Here is a 21,752-nt window from a genome sequence, read left to right as displayed (position 1 = left end):
CAGCAGTTCCTCGACATCTGGGTTTTTATCCTTATGCTGTGCTACCGCTGAAGTGCTGGTTTTAATAAGGAAAGTGTGCGCTCAGCGGTTGTAATTAAAGTCTGTTAAAGGAAAAGATCATTAAATATTTAAAACGGTTACACTGTTAATGTTCTCATGAGTGTTTCTCAGGACCCAGCCTCCCCACCGAAGAGACTCGGTGGCCCAGAGCAAGCCCTGGCCACCTCCGCAGGTTCTTCAGAGGGATTTAAGCAGATACAAACCTGGGGTTTATTTAACTCCCACTGTGCACGCTACAGGTGCTGCAGAGAGAAGACTTCTCTGGGGTGACAATGAATAACTTTCTTGGTGTATTGGGCTGACAATAGTAGACCCAATCTCTGGGCATAAATCTAGAGATGTTGCTCTTCAGCCAAAGAAGCCCTGAGTGGCATCATTTGGGGAGCATGGGTGAGAGGGAAGCAGTGAGATGCTGACTCTGACTGTGATTCAAGTAGCTCCTGACTCAGAGATTGGTGGAAAATCTCTTCCTGATGCCGGTTCAGCTCAAAAATGGGCAAATCTCCCATGGCTCGATGAGTGCTGCAAGGTGTTACAGCTCTGCGATTTGATGGCGTTCATGCCATCGCCTAGCTACGGAGGAATTTCCCGGTTGCCACTTCCCAGCAGCTTTGCCTGTCTCCTACACAACAGGAAAAAATCCAACTTCTACTGTTTTACCGTTGGGAAGCTCTCCTCCAGCTTTGGAAATCCACTTAGTCCCAGAAAATCCCATCGCTATCTCAGGAAGCTGCCGTTCACTGCCAGAAGTGAAGCAACAGAGCTGGCAACAGCCACCGGACTGCAGCAGGCTCTGAGCGATGGAAAGCAACCCATCCTGGGCAAGGGGAGATTGGTCCTGGGAACTGGGCATCAAAACATTCAAAAACGTGAAGGTTTGGCTACAGGCACAAAGTATTTCTTGGATCCCTCGTGTTCAGGCAAGTTGGTGACCGTGAGATAAAATGGGCAAAGGTGCTGCCTGGGTTCAATGAAGGTCGACCACCCACAATAATTTGGTGCTTTTCCTTGAAGAGACCTGGGAAACAAATGGGAGGTGTTTTCAACTTTCTGAGCTTCTTTGGTGCACCTGAAGTGGTGCTTGGAGCAAATGATGTAACTAGTAATAAGCTCTAAAAACTGTGCTGGGAGGCAGTTACTGACGGAGCCCGGGGAGTTTCAGACCTGGGATGCTGTTAGGCATCTCACCTAGCATTTCTGCTGCTGATCTTTGCACCAAAAACAAGGGTGACCTCAGCAAAAGTGCTAATGACACAAAGCCAGGAGGCATCATAGAACCATGTCGTAGGTACAGAGAAGCAGCAGGAGACGTTGAAAACTGAGTGACCTGGGGGATGCAGTGACAACAGGGATGTGGATTTCAAGGTCACGCAGGGATGAATAAGCAGATTTCTGCAGTCAGCCAGGAGCTCGTCTGTGCAGAATGACTGAGGAGCAGGAGGATCAGGGTCTATTGGTTGATCACGGGATGAATTACGAGCTGCCAATGTCTTAAGGTCATAAAAAGGCAACTCTAATCCTAGGCTGCATCCATCGAGATGTTTCCAGCAGGCACAGGGGAACACGAGTGTTATTGTACAAAGGGCTGGAGAGGCCCCGTGTGTTTGACGAGACACCACGCGTGGCACCTCCAGGCACGAGAGGAGAACACGTTGCCAAAGCCTGACGCAGGTTTCCCGGGTGGTGGTGGCAGATCTCCTGCTTGTGTCAGACACCCGAGGCCTCTCCAGCACCTCTGGGAAGGCCCTGGGGCACCCCAGCCATGTCCCAACCCCTTCCTCCCAGGAGGGAAGCCCTCAACCCTTGTCCGTGCTCTTATTTATCTCCTCAAGGTGTTACAGGAGCGCAACGAATAAAGGAGACTGCAGAGCTCTTTGTCTCGCCTCATTCCTCTCTTTTATTAGCTCTAGCCCAGCTCAGGGCCTCATAAATCAGCCCAAACTCACCCTCCTGGCTACCCATTACCCGCACACGTGCGCCAGCATGCCGGCGTCTGTCCAGTCCACTTCTCCCCTTCAAATCCCACCCCGGACCCGAGGAGCCGGTGCGGTACAGGGGAGCGAAGGTGGGAGCCAGCCAATCTATCACCCTGCCGGCAACCCACCGCGGGGAGATCCAGGCAGGCTCCTGCTCTGCCCCGGTGATGGAGATCGATTGGCGTCGCAGGGACGACGCTGGCAGATTAATTAGCGACAGACAGCCTCCGGCTTCGCGTCCACTGCTCCTCGCTCCAGTCTAAGATGTGGTTGCTATTGATTTCCCGAGTCCCGCCTTCCTTCTGTCCTGTAATCCTTTCGCTGGTGGGGATCTCAGCAGAAAAATTTGTAGCGGACGTGTGTTTGCACATACACGTGCATAAATATAAAGCAGCGGAGGTTTAAGAAAGCACTATTGCCCAAGGCAAGTGAAGTTTAGGTTATTTGTCACCAAGGTAATATTAACAAGAAGAAAATATTCAGTTGTTAAAAGGGAAGAGGCAGCCCCTGCCTGCCAGGCAGGTTCCCAGCCCTCTGTGCCTCGGTGTCCCGGCACACAGCGCTCCCCCAGCCCAGGAGCCCGGCATCCCTCTGCTCCCACCTGCCCACCTCCACCTCTGTGTCACCATCACCAACAGCTTCCTCCCACGGGGATTTCACAAAATTTTACAGAATTCCCCAAAACTACTCCAGAACATGACACTTGATTTTTCCCTCCTAGTGCTGGGCAAGTCCCGGTCATTACCCCAACCCTTACCTCTGTCCTGCCAGGGAACCGGGGGGACAAGGACCTCTCATGCTCTCCATCCCTTCTCCTCTCTCAACTTATGGTCCCCCCACCTTCTCTTTCCCCATATTCTTATTTCTCAGGACAAGGAATGTCTCGGGGACACAGCTGATGGGAGCCAAAGGAGGTGGCTGGATGGAGGTTGGATACGGGAGCAGGTCCTGACGCCGTGGGCCACCTCCACCCCTCACGTCACACACCAGTTACTGTGGTTTTCCAATTGGTTTAACAGAACTGCACTGGTGTTGCAGTCTTTTTTGGGGGGAGTAACACGCCACACACGATTGGGGGGGTAACACACCACATACAATTCAAACAGCATCGCCCACTGCCCCATCTCACTCCTGTTGATATCTCCAAGCTTGATCCTGATTTCTAATCTGCATTTCCAGCAGACAAAGCAAACGGACCTGCAGGCTGGCGGGGCACAGAGAGGAACAGCCAGGGGCAGGCAGATTCACAAAATCCCAGACTGGTTGGGGTTGGAAGGGACCTCTGGAGATCATCTAGTCCAACCCCCCTGCCAGAGCAGGATCACCCAGAGCAGGTTGCACAGGATGGCGTCCAGGCAGGTTTTGAATCTCTCCAGAGAAGGAGACTCCACAACCTCTCTGGGCAGCCTGGCCCAGTGCTCGGTCACCTCAAAGTGAAGGAGTTTTTCCTCATACTGAGATGGAACTTCCTGTGTCCCAGCGTGGGCCCGTTGCCCCTTGTCCTGTCACTGGGCACCATTGAGAAGAGTCTGAGCCCTTCCTCTAGACACCCACTCTTTAGATATCTGTAAGTATTGATCAGATCCCCTCTCAGTCTTCTCCAGGCTAACCAGCCCCAGCTCTCTCAGCCTTTCCTCATACCAGAGATGCTCCAGTCCCCTCCTCATCCTCACAGCCCTCCGCTGGACTCTCCCCAGTAGTTCCCCGTCTGTCTGGAACTGGGGAGCCCAGCACTGGACACAGAACTCCAGATGTGGCCTCAGCAGGGCAGAGCAGAGGGGGAGGAGAACCTCCCTCGACCTGCTGGTCACGCTGCTCTTAATGCACTCAAGGCAGTTGATCTTCAGGATAACGGTCCTTCTTGTTATTACGAGTCACCAAGGGGATGCAACAGAGCTTACACAGAGTCCCAACGACTTTAATTTATCTCAGCCCAGCAGTGTCTTCCGCGTCCCCCAGAGCAGAGGCTGGTTCCAACAGAAATGGAGATGCACCATTCCTCTAGAGCTGAGGCTCCTGGCAAGAGGCACGTGAGAAAAACAAGAGCCAGCTTCGAACAAAACGACTTCCTGATCCTTTAACTTGTAATCGCTGATCACAGTGACATTAGACAAATGAATGTTGAAGCCGGGTCAAGTAATTATTGCAGGTTCATAGCTGCACAGCTCTCAGGGCAGTAACAAGTCTGACAATTGTAAATAATATGCAGCCAGAGCACGGGGATGCTTGCCTCTTGCTGAGATGAAAGTGAAGGCGTAAGCTGCTGCGCCAAGAAGAAAACAGCTAAATGTTTATTGAGCGAGGGTTGCTTCCAAATGCACTGGCCGCATTCTTCTTCGTAGGGCTTTTTCCTCTTTCTGCCTATTTACATGATCAGCATATCACTACAGCAGCAATGGCATCATATACCTGCCAGGGTGAAAAATGGCCACAGGAAACAAGAGGCAGAGCAAACGAGGAATGACGGTTTTCTTTCGGCAAAAGGGCAGAGAGAGGGATGAGAGCAGGAAAAAAAATTACCAACTCCGAGCACACAGCAAGAGGGAGCAAAGGAGGAACGCTCCGCAGAGTTCCGGGGAAGCCACGGTGCTGGTGGTCGGTATGGAGCCAGCAGGAGCCTGGAGAGGCAGAAAGGAAAGTACAAAGCACCGCTGCGCTCACCCCACACGGAGCAGCAGAGAGAAACACTCCAAAAGTCCTTTTCTCCTTATCACTCGTCCCTCTTTATCAGGCTGAGAAATGGCAGTGCCTTCCCTGCGCATCTCAGCTCTTGGGCTTCTCCCCCTTCTCTGTACCAATGTGGGAGCTTGAAATTGTACCTGCTCGCTGGATCTGGGGCACTGCACGAACCCCGAGGGGCTGGATAGAGCCCCGTGGTCTTGGTGCCCGTGCCTGGAGCTGTGCTTGTCAAGGCTTGGGCCTTTCAAGGCTCAGCCTAGTAAATCCCGCTCAAATCTCTCCAGTACCTACCCCAGCTGTTGGCTAGCAGGGTGCTGGGATGGATGCTGTGCTCCAGCGGGATCCCGCTCCCCCGGTCCCCACGCTCACCCACGCGACACCACAGCTCAGGCTCGGTAGTCCCGGGCTGCGGTATCACCTGTGCCCGTCCCCGCAGGGGGAAGAACGAAGCAGCCGGTGCTAGGTCCCTGCCGCCACAGCCCTTTCATCTGCCCAAGACTCAGATGAACAGCGTGGCTCAGCAGCAGCGGCCAAAAAATGGCTCCTCAGGAAAGGGGAGTGCACCATGTGGCTTGAATATTTCAGAAAATAACCTTGATTTCTGGGGTCCACACCAGTTCCCAGCACTCTGGATGTGCATGTACAGGCAGCCAGAGGAGAGAGCACCGGTGACCGTCCCGTTTTGGCTGGGCATTTCCAGAGCCAAACAGGTCACTGCATCTCCTGGGTGGTGCAACATCATCTCCATCAGTGGAGACCGTCACACACTGTGTCAGGGCTCCGAGGGCATTTAATTGTCCCCCACCCCTCTGCCCAGGGTCCTGGAGCTCCCGCTAAGCCCAGGTCTTGGCCTTTGGCCCCAGAATGGCCAAATCTTCAGTCACAGGGGCCTGTCAGCATCCAGCCCTCACCCTTTGGTGTGTACTGGGGACTTCATAGAATCACAGACTGGTTTGAATGGGAAGGGACCTCAAAGCCCATCTAGTCCCCCTATCTAGTTCAGATAGTCCTGCTGGGATGAATTGGATAAATATCTATTTCGAGCAAGCACATAAGCCAAAGAGAGCTCATGGGATAAATCTGTGGTGACCCTAGCTCAGGTAGCATCCTGGGACGAGAGGCAGAGGCTGGTGCGGCAGAAGCCCAGTTACTGTGAATCATCGAATCCCAGACTGGTTTGGGTGGGAAGGGACCTCACAGCCCATCCAGTCCCAACCCCCTGCCATGGGCAGGGACACCCTCCACTAGCCCAGGTTGCCCAAAGCCCCATCCAACCTGGCCTTGAACACTGCCAGGGAGCCAGGGGAAGCCACAGCTTCTCGGGGCACCCTGTGCCAGGGCCTCAGCACCCTCACAGGGAAGGATTTCTGCCTCCCATCCCATCTCCATCTCCCCTCCTGCAGCTTCAGGCCATTCCCCCTTGGCCTGTCACTCCCTGCCCTTGTCACCAGTCCCTCTCCAGCTTTCCTGGAGCCCCTGCAGGGACTGGAAGGGGCTCTAAGGTCTCCCCGCAGCCTTCTCTTCTCCAGGCTGAACCACCCCAACTCTCTCAGCCTGTCTCCATAGCAGAGGTGCTCCAGCCCTCAGATCATCTCTGTGGCCTCCTCTGGACTCTCTCCAACAGCTCCATGTCCTTCTTGACCTGGGGACTCCAGAGCTAGACACAGAGTAGAGGGGCAGTTGCTGTGAACCTGCCTCAGTTTCCCCACCTTTGCCACCAATCCCCCTGTGTCACCCCATGGCATCAGGATCCCCAAGCCAGTCTCCCAAACCCTCAGAGAATGGCAGCAAGGTCTTATCCTTTCCTTTGGGCCAGGGCCCTGTGCCCCACATATGGGATCAGAAGCCAGCCTTCTTCAGCTCCACTGCTCCCGCCCTTCCCACAGTGGCTTTGCAGGGACTCTGCGATCTGATTCCCAGTCCCAGGCAGGACCCTCTGCCCCCAAGCTCCCGTACCATGCTTCTCATGTCATAACTCCCAAGAGAGGTCCAAAGACACCGTCACAGCAAGCACAGAGCAACTGCGCTAACGTGCCACCCCAATCGTCTGCACAGGGAGAGGGAAATGAGGGAGAATACAGAGCCATTCCAAGTAATCTTATTCTTCCATTGGCTGAAAAGGAACTGTGATGCCGCACCACACCTTGCCAGGACATTTTAAAGACCTCAGACGACCTTCAGAGTAAGCCTGGTTGACAAGCTGCCCACTGGCCCCTTGCCTGCTCTCCGGCAGCGGAGCAGCACCCCACGGGGACACCCCATGCTCAGGGACCACAGCATCCCCACCCACGCAGGCCTGCCTGCACCCCACTCTGGGCTTGTGCAAGTCTGGGATCAGCGCCGTCATCTTAAGAGAAAGCTATAGGATTACTGAGCATGTTGCATTTATTAGACACGTATGGCTATTCTAATAATTATTACTACAGCCTCGTGACCCAGGCCTTCAGCAGGCAGATTTCTTACCTCCAGCATTCCCAGCCCTGAAAGTCACCTTGTGCTGTCAGAGGGGAAACTGCCGGAGCCCCAGGAGCCCCCCATATTGCATGCATGCCCTCTCTTCTGCAAAACTTCCCCCCAAACACGCTGCGCCTGGACTCGGGGCTCCTTCTCACTCCACCGCCCTTCATAGCACTTCTGCCGCTGTGGCCCCAGGGCTCAGCCCCCCTCAGCCCTGCAAAGCATCCCCTGTAGAGGAGCCTCGTCCGCCGGCTCTCCTTAAAAACCATCAGGAGAGACGTCCTGCGGCCATCGGACTCGCGGGGCGGTTCTGCAAGGAGCCCCGGTCACCTTCCCCTCAGGCTGAGCAGCCCCTCAGGGCTGGGACCCGACTCTCCCTGCCGCACCCCAACACACGGTCCTGACGCACCAGCAGCACCCAGCGGGATACCGCCGGCCTTCCTCCTACCGACAGCGAGGCCTCCGAAGCCCCTCGCCGGCCAGGCTGTGGGCCTGGAGACACCGCAGCGCGGGGGCCCGAGGGAGGCCGCCATCTCGGGGGGCACCCTCGGGGCTTGGGGCAGGTTGCTGCGGGCACCGCGGGCTGCCCGCAGGGAAGGCGAGAAGCCGGTGGCGGTACGGACGCTCCTTCTAGGCGTGGGGCGGGGAGGGGGGGGGGGGCGGGCGGGGGAAGCCGATGCCGGGGGAGCCGGGGCAGCCCCGGGGACAAGCCCCGCAGCTCCGCACCGCAGCCCTGAGGAGAGACCCCCGTAGCTCCCCCGGCGGCAGCGGGCGGACGGACGGACAGGCGGCGGAGCCAATCGCAGCGTGCAGCTCGCCTCCCCCGCCGCCAGTGGACCAATGGCGAGGCGCGGGGCGGGGCGGGGCGGAGCGTGCGGCGGGCGGGCGGCGGGCGGGCGGCAGTCGGCGCTGAGGCGCGGTGCGGTGCGGGTGGCTCCTCTCGCTCTGCCGCGGCCGCTGCCGGCGCCGCGCCGTCTCCCTCCCTCCCCTATGGAAGAGATGGAAGAGGAGCTAAAATGCCCGGTGTGCGGCTCCTTTTACCGGGAGCCCATCATCCTGCCCTGCTCGCACAACCTATGCCAGGCGTGCGCCCGCAACATCCTGGTGCAGACACCGGAGTCGGAGTCGCCGCAGAGCCGCCGCGCCTCGGGCTCGGCCGTCTCCGACTACGACTACCTGGACCTGGATAAGATGAGCCTGTACAGCGAGGCGGACAGCGGCTACGGTTCCTACGGCGGTTTCGCCAGCGCTCCCACCACCCCTTGCCAGAAGTCTCCCAACGGCGTCCGCGTCTTCCCGCCGGCCGCCCCGCCGCCCCCCGCCGCCCTGGCGCCGCCGCCGCCGCCGCGTAACGCCTGCCTCACCTGCCCGCAGTGCCACCGCAGCCTGGTGCTGGACGAGCGCGGGTTGCGGGGCTTCCCCCGCAATCGTCTGCTGGAGGGCGTCATCGACCGCTACCAGCAAGGCAGGGCGGCGGCTCTGCGCTGCCAGCTCTGCGAGAAGGCGCCCAAGGAAGCGGCCGTCATGTGCGAGCAGTGCGACGTCTTCTACTGCGATCCCTGCCGCCTGCGGTGCCACCCGCCGCGGGGGCCGCTGGCCAAGCACCGCCTGGTCCCGCCGGCCCAAGGTCGCGTCAGTCGCCGCCTCAGTCCCCGCAAGATCTCCACCTGCACCGACCATGAGCTGGAGAACCACAGCATGTATTGCGTGCAGTGCAAGAGCCCCGTCTGCTACCAGTGCCTGGAGGAGGGCAAGCACTCCAGCCATGAGGTCAAGGCCCTGGGCGCTATGTGGAAGCTCCACAAGGTGAGCCCCGGTCCCGGGGTGGCCTCTGCCAGCAGCCCCGCGGCTGGGAGACTGCACGCCTTGTCCCGCACAGTCCACCTTCCCCTGACTGGCAGGGCGGGAGCGTCGCCACCCACGCGCTCCCTCACCGGGGCTGCGTTTTGCACCCTTGCTTGGGAGGAGAGTTGCCCCCACACCCCCCCCCCGGCACGAGGAGGCTGGCATCGGGCAGATGATGCTCCCCGCGGGTCCCCAGATCGTGCAGGCTGGCCCCCACGAGCCGAGGCTCCCCCAAAGGAGCCGGCAATGGCCTGCGGGTGACGGCCTGGGGGTGGATCGGGGACATCTGCCCTGGGGAGCTGGAAGAGCAACGGGGAGCGATGGTTTCACACCTCCCTCCTCCTGAAATCCGCCGCGGGGGAGGACAGGGACACGGCAGCGGGGCGCCGTGGGGTGCTGCTGAGGAAGGGCTGCTGCCTCCTCCCGCACACTGAGTCATTGGGAGGAGGAGGGACGGCAGCGGGCGAGCGGGCAGCGCAGTAGCGGAGCCTTTCGCTGAATACTGATCAGCTCCTCTTGAGCGCACTCACTCCCACACGCGTCCTCGCCAGAGGAGAGGGTCCCAGCGCTTAAGGCAGGGGTGCAGCCGTCATTAGCTTCAGCTCAACTCCGTCCGCCCCGCTGCCTCCCTCCCTCCTCGCACCAGTGACCCCCTCGCCGAGGGAACTGGGGCAGAAGTGACTGGGACGCAGGCGGACAGGGCGCAAGGGGACGGGCATCACTCCCCGGATGAACATTGAAATAATCGTCCCCTACTTCAGCAAATCGGTGCTGGCAGGAGCAGGTTGGGGAACCTGCGACGAGGAGTTGGGGAGCTGGGGAGAGATCGGGAGGTGCGTGACGGCCCCCCTGCCGAACGGGGCTCGGCCGGATTGCTTTGATACTTTGGCAAACTGCGTGGCGGCGTGCGGCTCCGTGGAGGATGCAGACCGCTGGGCTGTTGGGTCGGTGGATGCATGCAGAGACAGGCTGTCCCTTGTCATGACGCGTCCCCTTGTAGTGTGGGAGGAAGGGGTACGGCGGTGCCTGTTGCTGCTGGAAAGGGCTCGTCCTGACCTCCTTTCACTGGGAGCAGGAACACCTCCTCCACAGCTTTCCTGCACTCTTACAAAGATGAAGCCCATGTGCCAGAGCAGTTTTGGTGCCCCCGTGCCCTTGTCCTTACACGTGGGCTGCAGACCCTGCTCCCAACTGGTGTTGGGCTCCCGGGGTGCACCATGGCACAGGTAACTGCTGACCAGCTCACAGGGGCTCTTCTTCACTGGCGTGTTAGCGCGGCACGAGCTGTCAGATGCTGTGAGCATCTTGCTCCTCTTGCCTATTATAAAACGCAGTAAGCGCACGCTGTGCGAGAGCAGCCCGTTCTCCAGCGCCTGGTCCTCCTGGTCCAGCTCTTGGTGGAGGATGAACCCGTTTGGTCTGTGCTGACAAGGAGCAGAGCAGAGCTGCGTCCATCTCTCGGTGTTCTTCTCCAAAACAAGATAAATCTAATGGATAATAGACCTTTTCGTAAGGTTTGGGCTTCACCTTCCTGCTTTGATTCGGGTGCAGCAAGGTAGTTAGGTACGCGCATGAGCGTCCGGACGACTTCGTACGCAACTACTCGCATACTTGAGGTTCAGCCCTTGTGTTCTTGATTAGGAGGGCTTATTCTTCCTTGAATGCTTAGCTTTTCTTTCAAAATACCTTTTCACGGGGAAGAGCTTTAGCACTGCAGCATGTCATTGATGTAGCTAGCAGACATGGAACTGTGATGTTATTTGAAATGATGAGTTTCATGGAATTTCTCTCAGATTTTTGGAAATCAGAATGTGAGGTCACACCTGCCTTGAGCGAGCCTGCGCTTCTGCAGGTGGATAAAATGGCTTTTTTGATATGACAGTGCAGGGTTTTACTCCTGTTTCCTGATGTTTGCTTGTTAGGGGAGGGAAAAGAGTCAGTTGTGGCAGTGTGGTGTCACCGAAGGAGGGATTTCAGAAGCGCTCCCTGAGATGCCGTGTAACTGGATCGAGGGGAGAATTGAATTGATGTTTCAAGCTTTATCCTGGTTGGGAGTGGGTGTTAGGAACCAAACCACCTGTGGATTTGAGCCGGTGAACCTCCTGCAAAGGTATCTGGGTGTCATTTTTTTGAGGGGACGGGCTTCTGGCAGCAAGACAAACTTGCTGGAAGGGTGACTGTCCCTTTTTGCCTGATCTTTTCGCTGCGATGAGTAGTTGTAATGAGTACTTACAGCTCGTAGGAAAGGACGGAGTCATCAGCTCTTGACTTCTCCACGATTACAACACCGCTCACTGCAAAATGTTCTTCGGGACACGTCTGTGCTCTTAATTCCCGACCTGAGGAGACCGTGATTCTCGCTGCAGTCTGCGATGACCCAGGAGCGCCTTGATGAGCTGCTGTTCTCGAAAGCAGCGTTCACGCGTCAGTACGTGATTGCCGGGCCCTAGGCAATCGCTGTTAAGTGCAGCGTGCTTTGCTTTGGAAAGGAGACCAAAGGGCTTTTTACAGACCTCTCCAGAAACTGCCCCAATTTTTGTTCTCCTCTGACAGCGCTGATTGTGTGGTTCTCGCAGATGATAGTTTCAAAATAATCTGTGCTAAGGCACAATCAAACATAATTCATGGAGCTAGGATTTCTAAGCTGGGCACAGATGATGGGAAATCCTCTCTCTTCCTGTCTTCCTTTCAGGACAGCTGTTGGGAGAGGGGAAAATATTCAGAGAAACACAGAGGAAAATGGGTTTTTAATCTGAATCGTTCCAGTTTTATACATATATTGCAGCTGTCTGGTTTTTATCCTGACAAGCTGGATTGCTGCTTGGCATGTCAAAAGCAGAAACACAAAATGGAGCTGAATCATTCATTCTTTGCGCATTCAAGTCCCTCTTGCTTTTGCTGGGAGGTGTGTGGTGAGTGCAGGCTCAGCAGCTTGCTAATGACTTTTAATAGATAGGTAGATACGTCCATACGTACGTACGTATACAAACGGACTGGAAGGGCCCTCCAGGGTCACTCAGTCCTGTCTCCAGCTATCCCCGACAGCTCTGAAATCCCATCCGTCAGTTGATCAAACTCTGCCTTAAAAATGTTTTATCCTTGCCGATGTACGTTGGAAAGGTCTCCCAGAAGTTCAGGGTTTCTGGTAGTAGCTTTTAAGCCGGCTTGAAAGCTTTCTGGGTTAGGCAATGGAGAGACGGTGATGCAGAGATTCCTGCCCATCTCTCGGAGGGTGTCAGGTTGTTGCCCGGCGCTGTTACAGCCGGCTATCCTCTGGAGTGTCCCCGGTGCTGGACATGGCTGGACACCCTCCCTGGGGTGGGTCATGCCTGCCAGAGGATGCTTTTGTCTTTGAGATTGGTACCCCACTGCAGCAAACGTGAACCTGGATATACCATGGACAAAGAGGCTGAAGAGGTCAGTGGTCCCACGGTGAATGGTGACACAAGCTTCTGCTCTCTTTTTGGGCAGTCAGGCAAGAAGGTTCCCTCTGCTTTGGGTTTTCTTTACAGGGGCTCAGGGGGCTCTGTCTCTTTTCTCCACTAGCATCTCTTTCATGTTCCTTTTGCCTTAAACCAAGACTCTGGGGTGGGAGTACTGTCTGCTTTGCCTTGACACTGAAAGGGGAGCAGGTTAGGCAGCCTGTCCAGTTCCTCCTGTAGAAAAGCAGAAACAGGTCTTGACTTCAGTGGAAGGTTAACAGCGCTCACAGTTACACTTTTACATGGGATTTAACTGCCCAGGATGGGATTGCCCAGGCTGAAGACACAAACTGTCCTCTGATTGCAGACCCCTGGAGCATCTCTGCACAGATTGCAGCAGAGACCAACCCTGTGAACTGACGTTACGCGCTCTGTTGAATCAGCTGTAACGATTGTTAGCAGTCAGGGGCTAATTAGCAGAGGTATTCTCTAGACCTCAGCTGATCCGGACTGTCACTAGCACAGATGGGATGAGGGATGCGGGGCGGGGAGCTCTGCTTTTAAGAATCAAACATCCTACGTACACTAGGCATGACTTTGTTGCAGTTGGTTTGCACATCTGGGGTGAACTAGGGGGTGGAAAATACAACCAGTGCCTCTTAGTTTCTGCCCGGGGGACAGCGGGCATCAGAGCCAAGATGAGGATGAGCAGACAGCGTTGTTCATTAGCTTACATGGCTGGGCCTCCGCGTTAACTTTTGTGCGGAGTTGCGTTCTTGAGGCACCATGACCGTACTGCTCTTGGGTCCATGGGAATTCCTGCAGCCCACAGCACTTGGGGAAGTATCCAGGGAGTTGCTGTATGGCGAAGATCTGTTTGCATTTGTGAAGTAAAATATTCGCTGCTAAAACAGAAGCAGGGAGAATCCATAATCTTTTCCTGTTGCAAGCAATGCGCTTTCCCAAGCCTTGCCTTGATGGCCTTCCCGAATCCCACCGCGCTTCCTCCGTCACCTGCCATCTGCAGCAGCAGGGTCCCTCCTGTCCTCCTCTGGCCGTGCCGAACAGCCTTCCCGATCGCTCCATTTTTCTGTTGCCCAAATCCCGAGAGTGGCAAACAGGCCGAGATGCTTTAAAGTCAGAAAAAAGCAAAGAAATGTCACTCAGGTCCATGGATTTACACCAGCTTGTGTCTGTCCAGGATCCGGAGGTGATGCTGCCTTCTTGTATTAATTTATTTAGAAAACAGCTTTCTGTCAGGTGGCTCTTCCCGCTGCACTTACCGCAGTTAATGGGGTAAGGAGCGACTCTGACCATCACGTTAATCAGAGGTAATGCGGTACAGCAAGTTCTACGAGGCGTTCTTGGAGCCTGCGTTGCGCTCGATGCCAGGAGATGTTCTCTTAGTTATGTGCAAACGGAAATGGGCCCAAGGGCCGTCTTAGAGCGGGTGTAAATCACTGCAGCTTCATCAGTTCCAGTGAGAAGTCCAAAAATACGCCGACCTGACAGGGCGATGCTGTGTTGCACCACCAGTGCTCAGGCTCTCCGAAGGCTTTTGAGCATCTCAGCGTCCAGACTGGTGTCTGGTGGGATCTGTCTTCATCCAGAAGGTTCCTGCGCTCTGTAAATACCAAACCTTTTCCATTCTCCCCATGCAGTTGTATCTGATTATTTTTTCATCTGCTCTTGGCCACTTTATGAGTGAAGGATCCCACTGGCTCGATATTTCTTGCTGCGTTTGCTGTGGTGGGAGTCAGGAGCACCGCAGCTGAGATGGGTGAAAAATCAGCCTGTGGACTCATTCTTGTCTCTCTTTCGTGGAAATTTCAGCAGGTATCAGTGTGCGTCACCCGGAGATTCTCCTGTCACCACATCCCTAGCCTGCAAAAAACAGGAGAATTAACAAGTAAAGCAAACACTGCACCTGGCGTTAAGTAAATGACATGAGAGCGAGAAAAAGACATTGTTGTTTATTTACCGGGTTTCACAAGATGCGCTCGGAGAGCTGACAGCGACGCAGGGTGGATCTGGGTCGGGAATATATTCTCAAAAGGCTTTAGGAGCTGCTCTGCGTTCCTTATTCCCACTCTCCTAAATAAACCAGCACCCAAAAGTTCAGGCTTTTAGAAGGAAAACTGCTTCATGTCATTTGCCAGAACCTGTTCACATATGACCACAGATCCTATGAAGGAGCCTTGCAGTGTACTTCCTAGAGATCCAACACACACCAGTTGGAGATGTCTTCATTTTCTTCCCTAAAGTTTGAAGGAGTTTTCTGCGTCCCTTGATTAACTTGCACGATTCGCATACGTATTCATTTAAAGCAGAGTGCTTTCGAATTGCTCGTGCTCTTCCCAGCTGCATCAAAGAATAATTAAAAAAAACCAACAGTCGAATCGTTGCAACTCCCCAACCCTCAAAACTGCTCTTTTGGCAGCCGTGTTCCCTGCTTTGTTTGTTCTTGGGGCGAGGCGTTCTGTCTGCCTGTGGTATGCATTTTACCTGTTAAATTGGCTTATAAATAAGCCAGCTCATTCCCTGTTCGTTCAGATAGTCCTACTGGGATGAATTGGATAAATATCTATTTCGAGCAAGCACATAAGCCAAAGAGAGCTCATGGGATAAATCTGTGGTGACCCTAGCTCAGGTAGCATCCTGGGACGAGAGGCAGAGGCTGGTGCGGCAGAAGCCCAGTTACTGTGAATCATCGAATCCCAGACTGGTTTGGGTGGGAAGGGACCTCACAGCCCATCCAGTCCCACCCCCCTGCCATGGGCAGGGACACCCTCCACTAGCCCAGGTTGCCCAAAGCCCCATCCAACCTGGCCTTGAACACTGCCAGGGAGCCAGGGGCAGCCACAGCTTCTCTGGGCACCCTGTGCCAGGGCCTCAGCACCCTCACAGGGAAGGATTTCTGCCTCACATCCCATCTCCATCTCCCCTCCTGCAGCTTCAGGCCATTCCCCTTGGCCTGTCACTCCCTGCCCTTGTCACCAGCCCCTCTCCAGCTTTCCTGGAGCCCCTGCAGGGACTGGAAGGGGCTCTAAGGTCTCCCCGCAGCCTTCTCTTCTCCAGGCTGAACAACCCCAACTCTCTCAGCTTGTCTCCATAGCAGAGGTGCTCCAGCCCTCAGACCATCTCCGTGGCCTCCTCTGGACTCTCTCCCCCACGTCCTTCTTGTCCTGGGGCCCCCCGAGCTGGACGCAGTACTGCAGGGGGGTCTCCCCAGAGCGGAGCAGAGGGGCAGAATCCCCTCCCTCGACCTGCTGGTCACGCTGCTGGACACGCAGCCCAGGACACGGTTGGCTTTCTGGGCTGCCAGCGCACATTGCTGGGTCGTGTTGAGCTTCTCGTCCCCCAACACCCCCAAGTCCTTCTCCTCAGGGCTGCTCTCCATCCATTCTCTGCCCAGCCTGTCATTGTGCTTGGGATTGTGTTAATAAGGTGTGCGTGTCTGTTGCCTGAAGTGCTGTGAGCAGCAGCCACGGTTGCCGTTGCCCATCAGCAGGAGGTCAGATCCGCAGCTGGTGCAAACGAGCAGGGCTCCGCTGATGCGGCAGCACCGAGCCATTTGAGTGGAAGTTTGTGTTTGCAGCTTCGGATGCCTCATGTGGAGATCCCAGCCTGGGTGCCCACACTGGAGAGGAGGTGTAATACCTAAACACTTGGGCAAATATCACTTCAATTATTTGCACGAACCCTGAAACTGTGGCACATCTTTCAGCCAGTGAACCCTTTTTTTTTTTTTTTTTTTTTTTGGGGGGGTCAGACCCTTGCCTTTAGTTCCATTTTTTCCCCTTTTCCCCTGCCTGGTCCTTTTGGATTTGCACCATCAGTTCCCTTCTCTTCTTGCGGTGCCCCGCGGCAGGATTGTTTAGTGTGTGTGAATTAACGACGGCTTATGGTCGTGCTTTCAGCTCGAGGGTGCATAATGCATCCATAGCATCAGTTGTTTAAGCCTTCGCTGTGGAACTGCAGCTGCTTCCCACCTGCAGCTCTTGGGGTCTTCTCTGATGAAATCCCTCTGTCCTCCCAGATAACCAATGCCCCTTGATTCAAGAGGCATTCATTCACTGATTCTTTTAACGTCACCACTTTCCTCTTCCCTGCTCTTTTACCTCTTGACCTTCGCAGGCATCAGCTGTAGATGCTGGAAAGAGCTGCTGCTCCTGGCCCCTGCCCAGGCTCTCTGTCGATGCCGGTGGGCTTTCTGCTTGGGAAGGACCTTTCTGTCCGCAGAGGCAGACTCAGAGGTCTGGTTTTTACTCCACAGCCTTGTTAGGAAAGCATCCCTTTCCAAACGAGTTTCTCTGATTTTATGCAGTAGTCTCTCCATTGGAGTACGTAAAGCTGGGAGAAGGGGGGGGTCGTGTCAAGCTTTGAAACGGATCGTTTCTTACAAGGGGTATTTATTGATTTCAAGACACAGACGTACTGCTTTGGGGTCAGAGCCACCGTTCCCGTGCTCCCCTTCCTGGCAGGGCTGGGCTGCGTTACCCAAAGCACCCCAATAATTCAGCCCGAAGCAGGGGAGGAGTGGGAAGATGCTGGCAAGCTCGGCTCCGGCTGTTTCTGTTGCAGCGAGGAAGGGAAACTGCAGCAGCATTTCCCTGAGGATGCTGGAAAAAGAAGGGGAGGGCTCATGGCTGAGGGAGGTCAGCTCTCCCTGCTGAGGATTTGCCTTGTGCTCCTGGACAAATAATTGCTTACCCTCCCTGTCTGTCCTTTCCCCTGCCTCACGCTGCGCTAGCTCGTCCAAAGCTGCCTCTTAGAAATGTATGTTTAGCACAGCTCCCTTCCTCCAGCCCAGCAACCTGATCGCGGTGTAATGCAAATTCCTAACTGAGCAGCCTTCTGCTACGCGCGGAGATGTACTGAGAACGTCCAACAACGCAGAGGGCATCGTAGCTGCCAGGGCTGGGTGAAATCCCATCAGGGACATAATGGGAGCATCAGCCTCCCTCCCTGGGAAAGCACTTCCATGCATGCTCAGTGTTAAATTGAAGTCACAGAGATTTAAGGGCATGACTTAAACGCTTTCTTGAGTTGGGGCGTCTGAAATGGTAAACTGGTGAGAGCCCTTGATGTGCAAACAGCGTCGGATTAACTGCATGCAGCGTGAGAGCTGGCGTTGTCCCTTGGCTCGGTGACAGATGCCACTGTTTCCTGGGAACACAGCGCTCTTTCTCTGGCAGGGTGCAAGATAGAAGTGTAAAACAAGCCTCGACTTTCACGGCCAAGCCAGTAAAGTCTTAGTCTTGCCATCTGAGGATGCAGTCAGAATGCCTCTGATTGTCCCAACATATATTTTATTGGTGCTCCTTTGTAGTTCAGCCGACTGCCTCTTTCTTACGCCATTTTTAATCTCCAGCCAGCTCTTTGTGAGGGTCTTTACTAGGAGGAGCAGCAGCGGTGGTTCACGTCTTACGGTTGCGTAAAACCCACTCGGCTCCGCAGCTCAGATGTGGCCGAGTTTGTCCTGTATCCATCCTGCAGCAACGCTTCTTCCATCCTGACACTGAATTCCCTGGAAATGAGGACCCGAAGGGGTGTTTGCTTAGGTCTGTGCCGCCGTCAGCCCACAGCTCCGTGAATCAGAGCAAGCACGTAGACACGGTTTCTCACCTATGAGATTATTTCTCACCTCCCCCGGAGCACAGCAGTTAAAATTTGTTGTTGGCTAAAAAAATCCCAAGCAACCGACTCCTATACCTACAAAGAGTTGTGGGTTTGTATCATTTTAAATTTTGCCCTCTGGCTGCGTGGCGGGACGGAGGGGAGCCGAGCGCTGCACCTTCTCCTCTGCTCCGCTGATGACAGATGGCAGCCCAGATCAAGGGGCAAGGAGGTTATTTGGTCGTTATCGACTCTGTGTGTGTCGTGCTGTGCTTCTGGAGCTACCAACCAGATGACCGATCAGTCGATCCATCTGTGACTTGGGCAATGGTTAGGCTCTCTATTGATTTCCTACCGCGGCTGTCAGAGGGTGAAGGGCGCGTTGGAAGCAGCTCAGAGGAAGATCTCTCCTCCGTTCCTGCCTCGCAGGTGACTTGCCCACGTCTCGGCTGGGCAGACCCTGCCAAGCTGCAGGCTGACCGGCTGCCTCTTGCAGCGGGTTTCTGGCTCGTGTTGCCGTGTCCTGGGTATTTGCTTTTGACAGATGTGCCAGATGTGGCTGGTTGGCCTGGCGTTGTGATCCCTCGATGAGCCGTGAGCGGTAGGTAAGGTGCCGGAGGAAGGCCACCGTGCTGCTCTGCTCCTGGGATGTCTCATCGGCGTGTGAAGCCCAGAAGAATGCATCTGTGGCAGGGGAGAAAGGTGAGAGGAGGGAAGGGGAAGGAGGTACGATCCCACCCCATGGTCTCAGCTGCATTCTCCTTCCCCACCTTGCAGCTGCAGCACTTCAGCACCCGGGGAGGATCCAGGGCCAGTGGAGTGCTATTTATTTAGTAGAGCTAAGGTTGATGATAGAGGGAGTGTAAGGAGCTCTACCTGATCATAGAACAGTTTGGGTTGGAAGGGACCTCAAAGCCCATCGAGTTCCAACCCCCTGCCATGGGCAGGGACACCCTCCACTAGCCCAGGTTGCCCAAAGCCCCATCCAACCTGGCCTGATGAGAGTGAAACCTCATTTGAACCCTCTTTGTGATTGAACTAGAGCCATTTTATGATTCAAGCGAGACAGCTGGCGCCAGGATGCTGTAAGAACCAATGCAGGTGGATTTTGTTTTGAAACAACCCCATTTCTGCTCAGGCAAAAGCTATTTTGTTCAATTACAGGGCAGTTCTTAATGCATAACAAGCAGGAGCACGGTGCAATGCAGCAGGAAGAGGAACAAGCAAGCCACGTCTTCTCGGCGGTATGCTGAGACTTGCATGAGTAGGTTGTCACGGGGAAAAATGTCAAAGCTGGTGGAACTTTAGCTGGCTTTTAGCTCGTGCCTCACGGGTTTGATTTCCAGGGGTTTGTAGCTGTCTAGGAGCTGGTAGCTGCAGGGTCAGTCTTTGCCTGAGAGTGGGCACTGGTGGGAAGAGAATTCTGGCTGTGCTCAGGGTCTGGGAGAGCACTGGGGATGAAGGAGGGAGGTCAGGTTTAGAAGCAGGTGCTCTTTACCCCAGGATCCTGCCCGATTTCTCAGCTGGAGTAAATCAACATAGATTCATCAACTTAAGTGTCTTCCTCCCTGAGCGTGATCCTTTCCCTGTGACTCCTCTAGACACGAGAGGAATATACAGCCCGCTTCAAATGTGAGTGTGACCCGGGGCGATACCTCCCACAATTATGTGATGTTTCTTCTGCAGAGTGAGAATAGGGGGACACTTTCATGGGGCTGTTCCCGTTCCCGGGAGCGTTTGCGACTCGGCAGAGGCAATGTCAGGAGGACGACACTGCGCAAGGTCGTTTGTGGCAATTAGCACAGATCGTCTTTCTGCAGGAGCGCGTGCACTCGGCGTTTGGCACCTCGGTTCATCCTGTGATGCATCAAAAGGAAAGTTGGGGGAATAATTTCTGTCACGACTGCAGCTGGCAGTGTGTGGTAGGACAAAAGCCCTTCCTGCCATGTGCCGCAGGTCTGGCTTCACTAAAGCTGTGAATTGTTGCAATTGTCATGAGTCACGTCAGGCCCAAGAGCCTTGGGTTTTACAAACCAGCCTGCGGCCCCAGAGAGATCTGGGAAGGAGGGACAGACATTTTAGCAGGGCCTGTAGTGACAGGACAAGGGGGAATGGTTTTAAACTAAAAGAGGGGAGATTCAGGCTAGATATACGAAAGGAAGACATTTTTTACGCTGAGGGTGGTGAAACACTGGAGCAGGTTGCCCAGAGAGGTGGTGGATGCCCCATCCCTGGAAACACTCAAGGCCAGGGTGGATGGGGCTTTGGGCAACCTGGGCTAGGTGAAGATGTCCCTGCTCACTGCAGGAGGTTGGACTAGATGGGCTTGAAAGGTCCCTTCAACCCAAACCCTTCTGGGATTCCATGGGTCTATGACAGTTGAGCAGTTTGATGCCAGATGGGTCTGGAATGGCAGCATGTGCAGAACTTGACGGTCTCTGTGTAGATCGTGCCATCAAATGCCGTTGACCATGGTGATTTGTCCCATCTCCATTCTGTGCGCTTGATGAGAGTTGACAGAAACCCAACGATCGACCTAAATACTCTTGCAAATCCGGAGGATTTTGTGGTTGCCCAGCTCCAGATGCGGCACCTGGCTGGCACTCGTCGTGTGATCTGAACCGCCCGCAGCGGTGCTCCCCAGCACCCGATAAAGCCTGTGTATCAGCAGCGTACGTCCGAGGGCTTCATCATCCCCCAGTCCTGCAAGGGCTTCTTGGGGTTTTATCGTTTAATTGGTGGTCATTCCCTACTGCAGAGAACAATCCTATTGTCTAACGAGAGGAAAGGCGCTAGCCACAAAATCAGCGAGTTGAGCTCGTATTTAATCAAGAGGCTGGGGTTGGGAGGGTGGGATGCTGGAGTTTTTCCTCACCCGGCACGTAGACCGGTGGCTTCCAGCAGAGATCACCAGGGCTGTCTGAAGGGCACCAGGCAGTGTGATGTATTCAGAGTTGTCTTCAGATAGGTGATGGAACAGTTCCCTTCTAGTAAATGTGTTTTTCATCACCTTGTATGTTATCAACAGTAAAATTAGTGCAATTTAAAATGAAAACACACAAGTAGAGTCTGTATTTATGCAGCCACCGGGTGTTAAGCCATTCCAGAAGAGTTTACATCCCAGCAGGGTTCCTGAACCCAAGAAAACATCTGCTTTATTTGTGCATGCCCCAAAATACATTTGATTTAAATTAAATATAATGAGGTTTACAGGACCGACGTCATCACCTGGCGGGAGCATGTGTTACAGTCTTGAGTTCAGGGGAGCTGTGCTGATTTAGACTGCCTGAGACTCCGCTATTATATATGACCTATTAATAAATGTGCTTACCAGGGATCCAGAGCAGAGTTATGTGCCTAATGACCATCTCTGTGAAAAGCTTTTAACCTCAGCAAAATGTTTACAAAATCAATATTTATTATATTGCAGTCATTTTGTTTAAATAGACAGTCGACTCGGTTTGGCGTCTTCAAGTTGATTTGCAGTTACGGTTTGAAGGAGCCAAGAGATCTCTGAATACAAGTAATATCACAAATGTGTGTTAAGTATGTAATTTAAGGCCAGATTCTGCCTCCTTTGTTTGTGCAGAGTGGTCCCTGCCGTCAGGAATAACCGTGGTAACTCGAAGTGATTTACTTCTTCAGTGTGAGGTTGGTGGAATTTGACTCTGAAAATGTATATGCAATTGGTAGG

The 21,752-nt window shown here is 54.5% G+C and overlaps 1 protein-coding gene across 5 annotated transcripts in view; it reads left to right on the top strand.

Annotated features, from left to right (window-relative positions):
- Positions 1–8,045: 8,045 nt before the first annotated feature.
- Positions 8,046–21,752, top strand: part of TRIM9 (tripartite motif containing 9) — a 68,637-nt gene continuing 54,930 nt past the window's right edge. For 3 of the 5 annotated variants that reach the window (XR_012835519.1, XM_075753174.1, XM_075753176.1), the window contains exon 1: positions 8,080–8,978. Coding sequence is in view for 4 of the 5 variants with exons in the window: in XM_075753174.1 (XP_075609289.1) it covers positions 8,163–8,978 (816 nt within the window). In the remaining variant the exon portion in view is untranslated. Of the gene's footprint in view, positions 8,979–21,752 lie in introns of all 5 variants that reach the window. The other 2 variants (XM_075753175.1, XM_075753177.1) reach the window with 2 other exon arrangements.

The sequence above is a fragment of the Balearica regulorum genome, chromosome 5 (genome assembly GCF_011004875.1).
Source record: "Balearica regulorum gibbericeps isolate bBalReg1 chromosome 5, bBalReg1.pri, whole genome shotgun sequence".
NCBI classification, from domain to species: domain Eukaryota; kingdom Metazoa; phylum Chordata; class Aves; order Gruiformes; family Gruidae; genus Balearica; species Balearica regulorum.
Note: the sequence above shows the minus strand (reverse complement) of the source record. Positions and strands in the feature narration are given on the sequence as shown.